Source organism: Manduca sexta, chromosome 27, assembly GCF_014839805.1.
Source record: "Manduca sexta isolate Smith_Timp_Sample1 chromosome 27, JHU_Msex_v1.0, whole genome shotgun sequence".
NCBI lineage: Eukaryota > Metazoa > Arthropoda > Insecta > Lepidoptera > Sphingidae > Manduca > Manduca sexta.
The window spans coordinates 2,942,381-2,957,212 of record NC_051141.1 but is presented as its reverse complement, the minus strand read 5'-3'; the positions used below and the strand labels follow the sequence as shown (position 1 = coordinate 2,957,212).

Sequence of the window (14,832 nt, the reverse complement as noted above, 5' to 3'; positions counted from 1 at the left end):
TTTTTGCTGAACCTCTTCCGGATTCGCAAACGGATTTTGCACCTGATGAAGTTTAACGGTTCATAAAAAAAAAAAAACAAAAAAAAAGAAATCAAAAGCACTAATGGTATGTTCACTAATGTATGAAATAAAACAAAACAAAAAAAAAATAAATAGCGCAAATGTTATTTCGCATTTGTTCTAGATGTATACGCCGCACCACTGTTCAGTGGCAGCCGCGTGGGGTGAAATTAGTCACGAGGGATATCTCCCACACTCACGTTTAATAGCGGCTGTAATATACCGAGCCTTGCCAACAGCAACTGTTCTTTCACTTGGCGCAGTTCCTCCTGCTGCCGTACAATCATCTGCTGCAACTCCTCATGTTTCCGTTGCAACTGCTCCTGCCACAGCCACTAACTCGCATCACTTTATACAGGTGAGACGCCTTCTCAACTCTCAATCCACCACCACATTGTCCATTTTTTTAAATAAAAATAAAATAAAACACACCATATTGTTTCACTAATTAAATTAAAATTCTAAATATAGCGTTGGGTCTATCAGTTCGAGAGGGTCAAATATATCATTGATAAAGATTAGGAATAGGTCGTGTACCTTGAATTGCAACAATAGAAAAAAGGTTATCATATTAAATGGTTAATAGGAATACACAACAAATACAATTTTTGAAACATTTTTTGTTGCGCAAGAGCAAAGGATACATAATGTTTATTTTGTTTTGAAGATCAGTTGAATGGCCAAATGACAAAATATATTTTTTTTATAAAATCTTTGATGTGGTGATAAATAACTAACTACCAAGCCCAGGGTCATAAAAACTGGCTTCATATTTGCAAAAATCATAATCCAAGATATGTTTGGTAACTTTACTTTATCAAAAATGCAAATTGTTTCGAATCAATCATTAAAGAAAAAACACAATAATTTTAAAAATTCAGTACAATAGAAATAAATTAATTACTATTTCATTTGAATATTAAAGTAGGTCCACCAAAGTTACAGTATACGGACAGACGGTCCAGTGGTGATCTTCGCGACACTAACCTGTATCTGGGCCTGGTCCTGCGACACGATGACCGGCAGCGGCAGCACGCCCGGCACACTCACCGCGCCCACATACGGCGCCGGGTCCAGGTACTGCGCGCCGATGCCGTGCTGCGGCACCAGCGCCGGCTCCGCGCCCTTCCCCTGCGGGACCATCACCACGTTACCGTGACAAGGGTGACCGTAAACGTAGTTACTCGTCGTCGCCGGGTTATGTAACTGGGAACAAAATACAATAGTAACCCCCGATGTTTTGATGACTCTCTCTCTCTTAAGCTATCCCTATTTAATTACTAGTATTTTCAATCAACGTATTGACATGATTTTAGTGAGGGAAATAGTTTCAATTTACTTTCTAGAAAGATTTTTTGAATTTAATTATACACAAAAATAAAAAGATAAATTCCATTTTATTCACTGAACACAACAACACTATCAAATATATCTTGAATTATTCTCTAAAAAAAATGATCCAAATAATGACTTATAAGATCAGACGCCCTTTCAACAGAAGTTGTCAACCCCGAACCGTACCGGACAGACGTCCGCCGTCAATATCTAATCTGTACAAACCTGGTAATGCCTCACCTCTCGTGAGCTGTTGCGCTGAGAGGAGCGCGAGTCTCCCGACACTGACGCGGTGTCGGAGCCGGTGTACCGAGCGTGCGACGCGCGGGTCCACGACGCGCCTGCCGTCGTCACTGTGCCTGCGGTCGCCACGGTGCCCGCGGTGCTAGATGCCGATCGCACTGACGCGGGCTGCAACAAAATATTCCACTTACAGAGCGACATGACTGGCTAAATGTTACGGACCTCTGGCACCACGTGGCCCCTGAGAAGAGAGAAAAAGAACCGAAGAGAAACTTTTGTGTATACCCTGACGGGCCTTTACGGTATAGTTGCGCCACTTTTCATATCACTGAGTACAAAGTTTCATCGGTGAACGCTAAATAAAGACCTTAATTACGTAAAATGTGTGCGTGTAAACAACCAGATACATATCTCTTATTACTCGGGGTAAAAGGCCACATATTTTTATAAAAAGTATAAACAATACAGACTTATAGTATAAACAATATTTAGTATACGATAAAGTAGAGTACACAACCTGAAGATGAATAGGTTTACCTTGTTGTTTTGTTGTGTTGTTAATTTTACAGACAGCACGAAGTGAATTAACAATAAGTTAGTCCCATCTAATCAGTGAAAATGTGATTTTTAAATTAAATATGAACTTTTGTAAAAAGATTAAAATAATTAAATTATTTAATATTGAATCCCTAATAAGTTTCTTCGAAAGATTCGAGCTTTAAATGTAAACATTGTAGAGTTCGCTGCCTATAAGCGGACTATTCAATTAAATTGTAATTTTCTTGAAGCGCAGGCGCAGGTAGCTTATTTAACTTTGTTACAACCAACATGCTTTACAATAAATTATCCCACATTCAGATTGCTTACCTGCGAGATCGTCTGGTAGGTGTTGGCGAAGGCATCACTCGCCTCTGACATGTACGATGGTGACATCGGCACTAGTGCTTCCTCAGTTGGGGTCTCCTTCATCACGTCCTGGGTCACTTCGACCTCGGTGATCTCGGGCTCCTGCTCACGCTTGGTGTCCTTAATCGTATCCGCATAGCTGTAAATAAAAAAATACATATCCTAACACGTCAAAGTTAATTCATTACACGGTAAATATGATTTAAAAAAAAACTCAAGAAAATTACGAAAAGCGACAGACGTTGTGTCCTAATGAACGCCTGGATTGTACTATTACGCAAAGTCGCAACAAGGGACAACTCGACTCAACCACAGAGCACGTGCCGCGAATATATTCGGTGTCACACTTCTTTCTTAACGCGAAAGCTTTTATTGAACTGAACGATTAAAGTTAAAGCGTCGATTGCGTTTAAGAGAAAACAGAGGAAAATGGCTATGTCTAGTATTTTTATATATTAAAATATGTTATTCGGTATTTGAGTCATTTTTGTTCTTTACTTTTATGAAATTTTTACGTCTTAAGAATTCTAACACGGAATTAATGATTAAAATGGTAAAAAGTCTATAAGATATAAGGCTTTGAATTATTATTTTTTTTACATATTTTTTATATACCAATATATTATAAAGGCGGTCTTAATAGCTATGGCATTCTCTGCCAAGCAACTTTTGAGAGATGCAAAGAGTAAAAAATATACGTAGATGTAATAAATGATAATATTATAAAATATGAGAAATAAATATATATTGCACAAATATAAAAAATATAACTACACAAAAAACATAAAAAACGCAATAAGTCTCAAGGCCAAACATATACAGCTATGGTTACTGCGAAGACAGACTAACAACCAACCTCACAACCCGGTGCGTGCAGACCACGAACTCCGGCTTGGAATTCCACTGATGGTACGTTATGTAGAACCTGGTCTGGAGCCAGATCCACTGCTGCCCTTTGGTCAGAAACCGGTAGAAGCACGAGGTCAACTCGCCTTTTTGCATCACTAAACACGTACGATACAATTAAAAAAAGTCATTTAAGAATTTTCATACAGCGAGTCTGGGGTACATACAGATGCTCCATGACATCGTCGCAATGACAAAACGGCTACAAAACATTTAATTATCTTAAATAATATTTTGTATAGATTTAAAAATATAATACTACTCAAAATTACTAGTTGTTTGTGAGTCTGTTACCGAGGATGTTTATTTCACCAAAAAAAACCTCTTTCACCGCCGTTCTTTTAATTTTTTTTGTTACCTACATATTTTACGGATTTTTTTATTGTTAATACTTACATGCTTCATGGCACGTCACGACTTTCTCGAGGTCGTCAAAGTGGTAGTAGTCGTATCCAGACGTCCCTAACACTTCGAACGGTAGGTAGCCGATGATAGGCGGCGCGCGATGGTCTAGGAAGAGGAACTTCCACTCGAGACTGTGCCGCGACGTGAACTCGCTCCTGTTCGAGTCCACCAGCGACACGTCGCGTATCAGCTGCGGCGTGTATAGACGTCCAGTGCACACTAATAGTAACCTACAACAATAATAGAATTCGAACATCTCCGGCTGTGTAATTCAAGTCATCTTATGACTGATACCATGCGATTGTTATTAAATCTGAATCTTCTTTCGCCTGCCCCGTCTATTCTAATGTACCAATCCAATATCATAATTTTTTTTTGCTTTTAACTAATGACTATGAAACCTTTTTGTTTTATAATAAAACCTAAACTTTTCGTTTACAATTACTTCATATATTTAAACGTTTTTGAATGAGCAATATTTTCTACTCCACAAACGTTATATTTTTGAAACGTGCTTTTCATTGCGGGCACAATGAGTACAAGTTCTATTTGAAGAGCGCGCTATACGAGAAACTTTTATTTGTTCAAAAATTGACTTTACTTGGTGGTGTTAATTACACTCGCACAATTAAGTTCAGTCACTAGCATTACTACTCAGCGTCGAGACGAGAATGGTCGTCGTAAAATCCATGATTCGGTTGGAATTCCATAAATACCTTGACTCAGGGTCCTGTTGATATCTGTTCATGTCATCATTACTGACTTGTTCCAGATTTGTTCCTGTAAATACAAGGTAATCATAGAAAAAAAAATGTAAATAAATAAATACTACATCATATTTTATTTCACCATAATATAGTGACGCATTTTCACATGTCAATCATAGATTGTCAAAATATGTCATAAAGAATGAGTCATAACTTTAATTTACACGTTCCGTCGTTTATGGTGTGAGTATTAAGTAGTGTATTATGACCGAATAATCCGACGTTATATATGAGAACTGATACTGTACTTACGAAAGTATCCATTGAACTCAATCAGTTCGTACGTGGTCTCATCTCTGAAGTCCAATGCACCTCGCCGGAGATGGCATTGAAATTTTATCTCGTTTTCTGCAATGAAAGAATTCAGAAATTTACATCTGAAGGATGATTACCATATTGGTTTTTACATCCTAAATAATTTCAACATGTACCAGGGGTTTTGAAGATGGTCATCGGTCTAGCTTAAAGTCACGTGGGGCCCTGAACATCATAGCAGGTGTGACATGTCAAAATCTTATTATTAATGAAGACATACAAAAACTAACTAAACATATTTTTTTAAATATTTATGCAGTATCGACATACAAAGCATGTTTTAGTTTTCAAAAGCGTACCATACCCAGCTTACTCAAGGGTTCCTGGATGGGCTCTAACGGCCCTGACTATTCCAAAGTTTTTTATCACATTTATGTAAAATAAATCTGTTTTGACTATGTTCATGGCCCATTTAAAGTTATTAATTGTATAGCTTTTACTGAAGCCTAGTTCTGGAAACGCTAGAATTGTATCCAACAGCGAACAGTAACTCAACATGTTTGAACACCGAAAAATTTACTTACTACTACTTACAATAATTAGATTAGTAAGTAATTTAGTCGAGTCGATTAAAGTTTATCTATTTTAAAAAGAGAAAAAGCGTCTCTAACTAGGCGTCACTGCTCACTGGTTCAGTGGCTAGGCAAGTCTCGATTTTCAGTTAAGAATTAGGCTATGTCAGCTGATTTTGCTAAATATCTTTTTTTATTATTTTACAAAAGGCATAACACAGAACACAATCATTATAAAGAATACTTAAGCACTAAATTACATTAAGAGTAGATTGTATTCCTTGTCTAGAAATTATACATCTTATCAATGAAGAGACATTTTAAAATCCTAATAACCTATTACCATGTCAACTCTAAAATCGGTTGGACCTTCGATACCCATCTAACAATGTGTTTGAAATCACGAAATTTTAATTACGTATAGCACAATGTAGATTGGAATGTATCAGACTCAAAGAAGATAACTTTGACTACAGAAACAAAGTATCATTCACGTCATACATTATAATTATTAACAAATTATGAATATAGTATTAGTATTACTATAAGCGATTGATAAACCAATGCGATGCCACAATCATGGATTTCACTAACTGTGTCGCAGTTAACGCTGGATAAGAGTTGAATCAAAAATGTCAGATACACGTGAACGGTTAACTTCTCTGGTCGCTACATGACTTTCTCTATAGTTATAGTATGGATTCCCGATATCTACTATTTCATACGGTGGTGGTGACGAAATGAAAAATTATTCGAATTTTTATGTACAGGATTTATGGGCAAAATCTGGCGGTTTCAACTGGAGAGTCAATTCCCATTACAATAGTCCCATTGGTTGGATGCCACTCTCCTGATTATTAAGTACCGACGTTCAAAAGCTATAAGCTCGTTGCCAATGTTGTAAATGTTCAGCCACATCCTTAAAGATACTGTTAAATAACAATTCAAATTTATACGTATATTTATATAGCGCGCTAATGTGACTCACACTAGAGCTTGAAGGTACAACCACGTGACAATTATTAACAAACAAATAACAAAAAATATTATTATAAAGCGAAATTAACAGAAAATAATTACTATATTGTGGCAGTTAATGGAATTTATGATTCTATAGATTATGGACAAATTGATTCTAATTGTATTCAAAGTCGAAAAACTCGCACGCCGCGTCAGACGCGCACGTCACAAACCCGACAAACGTTCGAGTGAACGTATCGCTATACGCTGCCATATCTACAGTACTAAATATTCACTACACTTAATATTTTATGCAGACGTCACAAACGCTGAGTATTTTGCCCTGGCTTCTGACGCAATTATTATTTATCGCCCTTAAATTCTAACATATCTTTATAGCATACTAGCTCGCGTCTTTGCCTTAGTGAAAATCCATTCCCGGTGCAAAAGTCCTTAAAACACTGTAGCAATTGATAGTGCCACCGGCCATCTTTTAAAAAGATCAGATTTAATAATTCCTTGTTTCCACAGCGAGCAAACCCCCGGGACAAAAAGCCTATGTATTAATTCATAATTCTACCAGTATGAATAATTTAATTCAATGTCGTTTAGGTGTTACTGCGTTTACTTCTAACATCCAAAAATTGTAACAAAAAATTAAACCGCCTGCAAAAATCACTCAAAACCAAGAAATAATTTCACATAACAGGTATATATTGGATACCAATTTTGGAGTCAGTGCCTAATTAAAATTGCTAGTTATATATATACGTAAGAAGTAGATTCAAGCAAACCTAACAGAAAAACACAACTGATATATTTAGATCATAGTACAACTATCGCGCTGTGGTGTTACATCTCTGCCTACCCCTAAAAAGGGGAAAAGGTGGTATGCTATATGTATAACTATATGAGAAGTACACTCAACCAAACTCAATGCAAAAACATAACTAAAAACGTCACAGGAAAGCTAAATTCGCGATTTCGTTTTCTTGGACGACAAAATTATTCTAGTTTTTTAGTTTTAAAAACAAACTACTGAAGCGATGTCGAAAAAAAAACATGAGACAAATCTGGAGAGATATTCTTTCAAATAAAAAAATATTTTCCAAATCGGTTCATTAATGAGCGAGTTCCGTGGTAACAAATATAGAAAAAAAATTCACGTCGAATTGATAACCTCCTCCTTTTATTGAAGTCGGTTAAAAATTCCCACAAGCTTCAGCATTAATATTAGTAAAAAGTAAGATAAACCCATAAACATATCGACATATCGAGTTATATCAGTTCATAGCTACGACTCTCCTCGAATTTAAAGTAAGAACAATGAATGCCAAAATAGAATAATAACGTTAACATAAGATTCATGAATTAATGTATCGCAAACGTGTAAAGGCGTCGCGCCTAGCTCTTATTTTTACGAATAATGCATACAAAACGTATAAACCGATGCTCATTTGCATAATAAAAATAATATTCGTTCATAATTTCCATACAATGACACGATATTATTGCTACAATACTCAATTAACGTATGAATAAAATTATATTTCTGTTTATATATCAAAGTTAAGAGGAGCGGGTTATATTTAACGGATCTTATTTTTAGACATTCTTTACTCTTTTATTCACTTATCTTGTACCGCGGTATTTTGCAGACCATATTAACTCGCCTGAAATTTAAGTATTACTAATAAGACACGGTGCGGTCGGTAACGAGTGTAATCCGTAAACCATGGGCGGCAGATGCCGTTTACCATCACGCGGACCGCTCGTTCGTATGCCTATGAAGGCAAGAGAAAAAGAAATTTTCGCAATGCAACGTGTAATTCACCATACAGATGTTGTCTGTTTTAAACCGACTTCAAAGAAAAATGTCCCTAAACTATCTAAATTTGACCGGCAATCAACTAACACCAATTTTAATGACCCGTAGATAGTTAGAAAGTGGCCGTGTAAGTCATAATTTACAAATGATAGTGATATACCAAGTTTGGAATCTTGTTATATCTACATCCATTTAGTTTGTTGCTAATATGGTTGTTCAATTTAAACAAACCCTTACTTTATGAGGTTTGTCTGGCTTCAAAGCTATAAAAAATCCTGGCGAAAAGCCGGGCTGCTAAATATAATAGCGTAACATCAGACGGGGCGAAAGTTTAGTTTCAAACAATACTGCTTCAGAACAATGTTGCCTTAAAAAACATGCCTTGTATTCGTTATATAAAAGGAGAATGCCTAAATCTGTCTCACATTATAAAAGGAGTGTATTACCTGGTGACCTTATACATACTATTATACAAAATCGTTTCAACAATTTGTCCCAATTAAGTTAATAGAAAACCTTTGCCGATTTTTTTTTTATAACAATTGCATTTTACGTCATGCCGTTTAAATGAATAGAAAATATAAATTGAAAATAACTCAAAATTAAATAATAAAACTCACTGCGAAACGTCTAATAATAAATAAGTAAACGACTTATATCGTTAAGAAATATATTTTTACTTTAAAAAAATTCTTTATCGCAATAAAACACAGAGATAGGTAAAAAATAAAATTACATTTCTTAAACACAAAATTGGCGCATTCGAGTTGAGCTTTACAAAAATACACATCGAATTGTTAACCCCCTCCTTTTTTTGGAGTCGGTAAAAAGTTTACTGCGGTCCCCGAACTAGACTGCGACTGTATTTTGGGACATTGATTATATTATTTCCTTAACTTATTTTATAATGAATAAGTATAATTGTGCATATTGATAGCCTTCCCTAAATTTCTATCATCACAATTTGATGCGCAGTTCATACGAAGTAATTTATTCTATATCCATAATATTCAAAATACACCCAAACATAGCTAGAGGGGGCGCTATTTCATAATAATTCATTAAATAATTTTAAAAATCACGTTAATTTCGTAGAATTCATTTGTGGTGTTTATTTATTTAAATATGACGATATTTGATTCATTTTACGATATATTTAATGTTGTCCACATCGGAATTCCTGTTCAAAAGTCTAGATAAAGATAGGGTAAATGCCGATTATTTCACCATTATAAAAAAAACTTAGATGTTTTGCGTTCGTTATCTATACTATTATATAAAGCTGAAGAGTTTGTTTGTTTGTTTGAACGCACTAATCTCAGGAACTACCGGGTCAATCTGAAAAATTCTTTTTGTGTTGGATAGCCCTTTGTTCGTGGAGTGCTATAGGCTATATATCATCACGCTATACCCAATAGGAGCAGAGCAGTAATGGCTAATCTCAGGAACTACCGGGTCAATCTGAAAAATTCTTTTTGTGTTGGATAGCCCTTTGTTCGTGGAGTGCTATAGACTATATATCATCACGCTATACCCAATAGAAGCAGAGCAGTAATGGCTAATCTCAGGAACTACCGGGTCAATCTGAAAAATTATTTTTGTGTTGGATAGCCCTTTGTTCGTTGAGTGCTATAGATTATATATCATCACGCTATACCCAATAGGAGCAGAGCAGTAATGGCTAATCTCAGGAACTACCGGGTCAATCTGAAAAATTCTTTTTGTGTTGGATAGCCCTTTGTTCGTGGAGTGCTATAGACTATATATCATCACGCTATACCCAATAGGAGCAGAGCAGTAATGGCTAATCTCAGGAACTACCGGGTCAATCTGAAAAATTATTTTTGTGTTGGATAGCCCTTTGTTCGTTGAGTGCTATAGATTATATATCATCACGCTATACCCAATAGGAGCGGAGCAGTAATAGCTAATCTTAGGAATTACCGGTTCAAACTAAAAAAATATTTTTGTGTTGGATAGCCCTTTGTTCGTGGAGTGCTGTAGACTATATATCATCACGCTATGACCAATAGGAGTGGAGCAGTAATGAAACATGTTACAAAAACGGGGAAAATTTATTAGTTATGAGAACATCCGTTGCGTTCGCTGCGTAAACGGTCAAAGTTATACAACAATGATGAATGAGTATGACGGGATTGTTCCTCTTAAAAAATTCTATAATAATATATTATAAAACAAAATCCCCCGCTGCATCTGTCTGCCTGAACGTGTTAAACTCAAAAACTACCCAACGTATTAAGATGAAATTTGGTATGGAGACAGTTTGTAACCCTGGGAAGAACATAGGCTCCCGGGAAACTACTACTTTTATAATGGAAAACTTTAGCCTGAAAAACTTTATAACGCGGGCGGAGCCGCGAGCAAAAGCTAGTTAAATAATAATAGGATTACAATACTGCCTCGGTGGCGTAGTTGTATTGCATGTCCGGTACAATAGCGCTCTGAGGTCCTGGGTTCGAATCCCGGGTCGGGCAAAGTGATATTTAGGTTTTTCTGCTCAGTATCAGCCCGGAGTCTGGAATTTGTGGCCGATATGGCGATAGGCTCGCCCCCTATCACATCATGGGACGGAACATACTTGGCGAAAAGTGGGTGCCCTAGTTTGCGCCTCTGCATACCCGTTCGGGGATAAAATGCGTGATGTTATGTATTTATGTATGTAGGATTACAATACAATACAATTCGCTACTCCCAAGTTTTGAACAAATGTAGGGTTTACACACTAAACTAGCCTTAAAATAAACATAAAAATATCTAATTGAATGAAACTCCACATTAAAAAGTACTTCACTCTATCTCTTTTATATGTTATTTTCTCTATCTTACAAAATTAAAACAGATAAACAGCAAGAGAGATTTTCATACACAGATGGGCATTCTCCTTTATGCAAGAAATAGATTGTGTTCATTACTTCATGAACTTTGTTATTATGACTGTAATGTGTTGTAGAACTATAAGTCACTGATATGTAACAGTTTGTGTGTTTATGATATGTATATTGATGAAAAAATGTGTATAAAATGACTTATTAAATGCACAGAGACAAATCGCTTTGCCAAATATAAACATAGGCAACAAAAAACATCTCATCAAAAAATAACAATTGCAGTAGCACATCTCTCTTCTTAAACATTCGCTGTAGCAAATTAGTTTATGAAATAAAATGACCTGGTACTGAGGTAACAAACATAAAAAGAATACATGTTGACTTGATAACCTCCTTCTTTTCTGAAGTCGGTTAATAATATACAATGAAAGTGCACATATTTTACCATAAATATAATAATAATAACGAAATATCTGACCTTTTCCCACAGGCTGTGTCGGGTCTATCACATTGGTCGGGTTCTGCAAAATATTGTACAAGTTTGCCCGATCATCATCGAAAGTCAGGTCAAAAATGCTTTTGTTCACCAGAGCAACCTGAAAAATTATTTAATATATAAAATGTACTGTATACATTAGGTTTAACATACGTCACAACAAACCTACCAGAAGGTAGTATAACCGTATAAATTTACAGAGCTGTAACTTGTGCATTAGAATCAGATGATCATTAGACATATGCCCTCGGTCCACAGGTTTGCTGTGACATATATTATACCTGTATAATATATGTATGTAACAAAACATAGTGAATCAAACGTACTGGATTATGTCCTAGCAGTGACGTTATGCTCTCAGATACATAATATATCTGTCCGCTTGCAGATAACACCATAACAAAGCCCTCTAGTGCCTCAAGCACAAGGTATGTGAACTCTTCGTTGGAAAGGAAAGCTGGCTTCCAATCTTCTTGAATGTCATGAGCACGAGATCTTACTGTTGTTTCTATAACACAATAATGTCACTTTTTTACTACAAAAGGGCTATCCATCAATAATGTCACATGAATTTGTATATTTTTTTTATTTATACCCCTCTCCTAATCGCAGGTGGACTTTTGTGCAACCCCTCTATGATGTGATGTAACATTTTTTGCAGTTTTATACCCAGAATGGAATAGATGAAACTGCAGTTTCAAAATTAAGGATTAACATATTTTTAATAATACCTTATATGGCTGCGATAAAATTACCAACAACAAAAAGAACCTTATGTAGACTTAGATATTTTCTTTTCAACTATTTGGTTTACATTAATGTTTTATGTTTTGGTACTTTAGATTTTGACATGCAACATCATGAATCTCATAACACATTGACACACAATGCACACTTTGTTGAGCTCCGTTCCCTCTTAACATGTCACATAATTTATTTATAATAATTTTATGTTTACTAAGACAGACATTTTCTCTTGATTGAGGCAGGAAGTTTGTTTAAATACTTATAATTTATATTTTACTTTGCCAGGGCCTCATTTTTCTAAATCATCTATTATTACTACTAACTACTGCAATTACTAACCACACATTTTAACTACTATACAAACTAGATGACTAGTGACAATTTCATATAGCACTATAAATTTTGAAGAGTACATAAACTATTCTTATGTCTTCAATTATAATGTTCCTACTGCTTGTGTGCTTAGAAAGGCTGTTTTAGATACAAAGCTATTTTTTGCTACATCTCACTCTTAAAATACTGCCATGGTAATTGAGGGTCAAGGGGGGACAATTTTTTTTTTAATACTTATTTGGAATGTATGTTAAACAAACTTGCTTCCTATCTGATTTCATACATCTTTATAATTAATTTTGTTTGATAAACAACAGTAAGAACAATAAGTTAATCTAGTTAAACATGTAATAGAGCAGAACCCCCTTTTCTGACTTACTGCTATATTTATTACCAGGTCGGAATAATAATCCTTATATACATTATAATAATATCTGTATTACATACTGTCCTACTCTTATTATTGATAGGGGATTAGACCTAAGTCCACGTTGATGGCCTAGTGTGGATCCTCTTACTCTCAAATTACTACAGAAAACTTCTCAAGTAGGCAAGTTTCCTCACAATTGTTTCCTTTATGCATTAAAGCAATCAATCATTTACAAATATTGCACAGATAACTTTAAAAAAGTCAGAGACGCCTATAGATTTTCTAGCAGCGGACATTCGACTCAGTAGTCCATTCCACTGCCAACTAGGCTATCACCACTGTACATTGCCATATTTAAATACTGAAAGCGAGGCTCTACAACGTAAAAATTGTGCAAGTGATCAGTCTTTTCATTTTGTATGTAAAATCCACCATAGTACACCATATAAACCTTTTTAGGATATGTATTTAAAAATAGCACTTGCCTTAAAAAAATTATAATCATATTTTTTACTAATCTTTTCTTCTAATATATTTTTGTCCTCCCTTGTATTATCACAAAACCTATGAAAAATGAATACATTATTATTAAAATATGACAAATACCATTGTGGTTCTTGAGGAAGGAGATTGTTGATTTAAGGACAGTTGATTTGTCCATCTTCCTGTTATTAGTGGAGACCATAGTGCTAAGCTCATTAACCAGCATGTTGAACTGGTCCCGCCTCTTCTTCTCACTGAGGTTCCGAGTCCGCCTGCTCACAATACATTATATTGTTATACATTAAAAACTCACACACATCTCATGCTGCTTATATGTTTGTGTTGTGAAAAGTGTTTGTGTTGTAAAGCACCTTCCACTTATGAGTTAACAAATAAACAACTTATATGTCAAACAAAAAGAAGCAGAATAATAAATGTACTGCAGCAATTATATGTTACATCTTTACTAAAAAGTTTTATTAGTTGACATTACTTCAGATCCAACCTAATTTAGTGGATGTTCATTAATAAATTTTAAAAAATTTATGTATGATGCGAAATAATAAATCTATGTAAATTTTATCTTATCCAAACAAAAATGAAATTGGGTAATTGGATCCAAAAAGATGTTAAATTCTTTTAAAACACATTACACTTATTGGTTTCTCATTTGAAGCTTCATAACAATGATTTCACAAGTAAACTATGAGTTACGTTTTCTAAATCAATAATAAGGTGTGGTTGTTTTGTCCAGATGTGATTTAGTGCACAAGTGCATCGCTCACCTCTTTGTGTCATCCTTGTCATCCCCATCGTCGTCCATGATGTGTGGAATCAGGTCGCGCGGTGCGCTCGGGTGCCCAATAAAATCCAGCCGTCACAATTTACATTGTGTCGCCACGAATGTCCGCAGGGATCTTACTTTGAATTTGCACTAAAATCACAAAAGCAACGCACACTGTTGAGCAATTCTTAAATCACTACGTCGATATATACAGTTCGTTTCAATTGATAACAGTCACAGCAAAACACAACGCGATAATTTTCTATGTGCATAGGTATTTAGAAAATAGGCTGTCTACCAATGCGCTGCGTCAGGCTCCGTAGTCCGAGAAAAACATAATATGCATACATTACACGGAAATGTCACATACCCGAAACGAAAGAATCGGACCGAAATTTACTAAGGTTTGTTAAATACTTTGTAATACTTCAGAGAACAACATGAATATGCGGATATCAACAAAAATCTGTTTTTGGGCGAAGAAATCACTAGCTACATTCGCACGAAAAGCCAAAGACTAGTTTTTTTTTTCT

The 14,832-nt window shown here is 35.3% G+C and overlaps 1 protein-coding gene across 1 annotated transcript in view; it reads right to left on the bottom strand.

Annotated features, from left to right (window-relative positions):
• The window catches only part of LOC115448548 (circadian locomoter output cycles protein kaput), a 20,502-nt gene extending 5,670 nt beyond the window's left edge, over positions 1-14,832 (bottom strand). The window contains 13 exon segments of the mRNA XM_030176005.2: positions 1-42; positions 261-383; positions 1,048-1,266; positions 1,621-1,806; positions 2,506-2,683; positions 3,401-3,548; positions 3,847-4,085; positions 4,572-4,635; positions 4,875-4,970; positions 11,565-11,682; positions 11,909-12,090; positions 13,639-13,787; positions 14,301-14,832. Of these exon segments, the coding sequence (XP_030031865.2) occupies positions 1-42; positions 261-383; positions 1,048-1,266; positions 1,621-1,806; positions 2,506-2,683; positions 3,401-3,548; positions 3,847-4,085; positions 4,572-4,635; positions 4,875-4,970; positions 11,565-11,682; positions 11,909-12,090; positions 13,639-13,787; positions 14,301-14,338 (1,782 nt within the window). The 5' untranslated portion in view covers positions 14,339-14,832.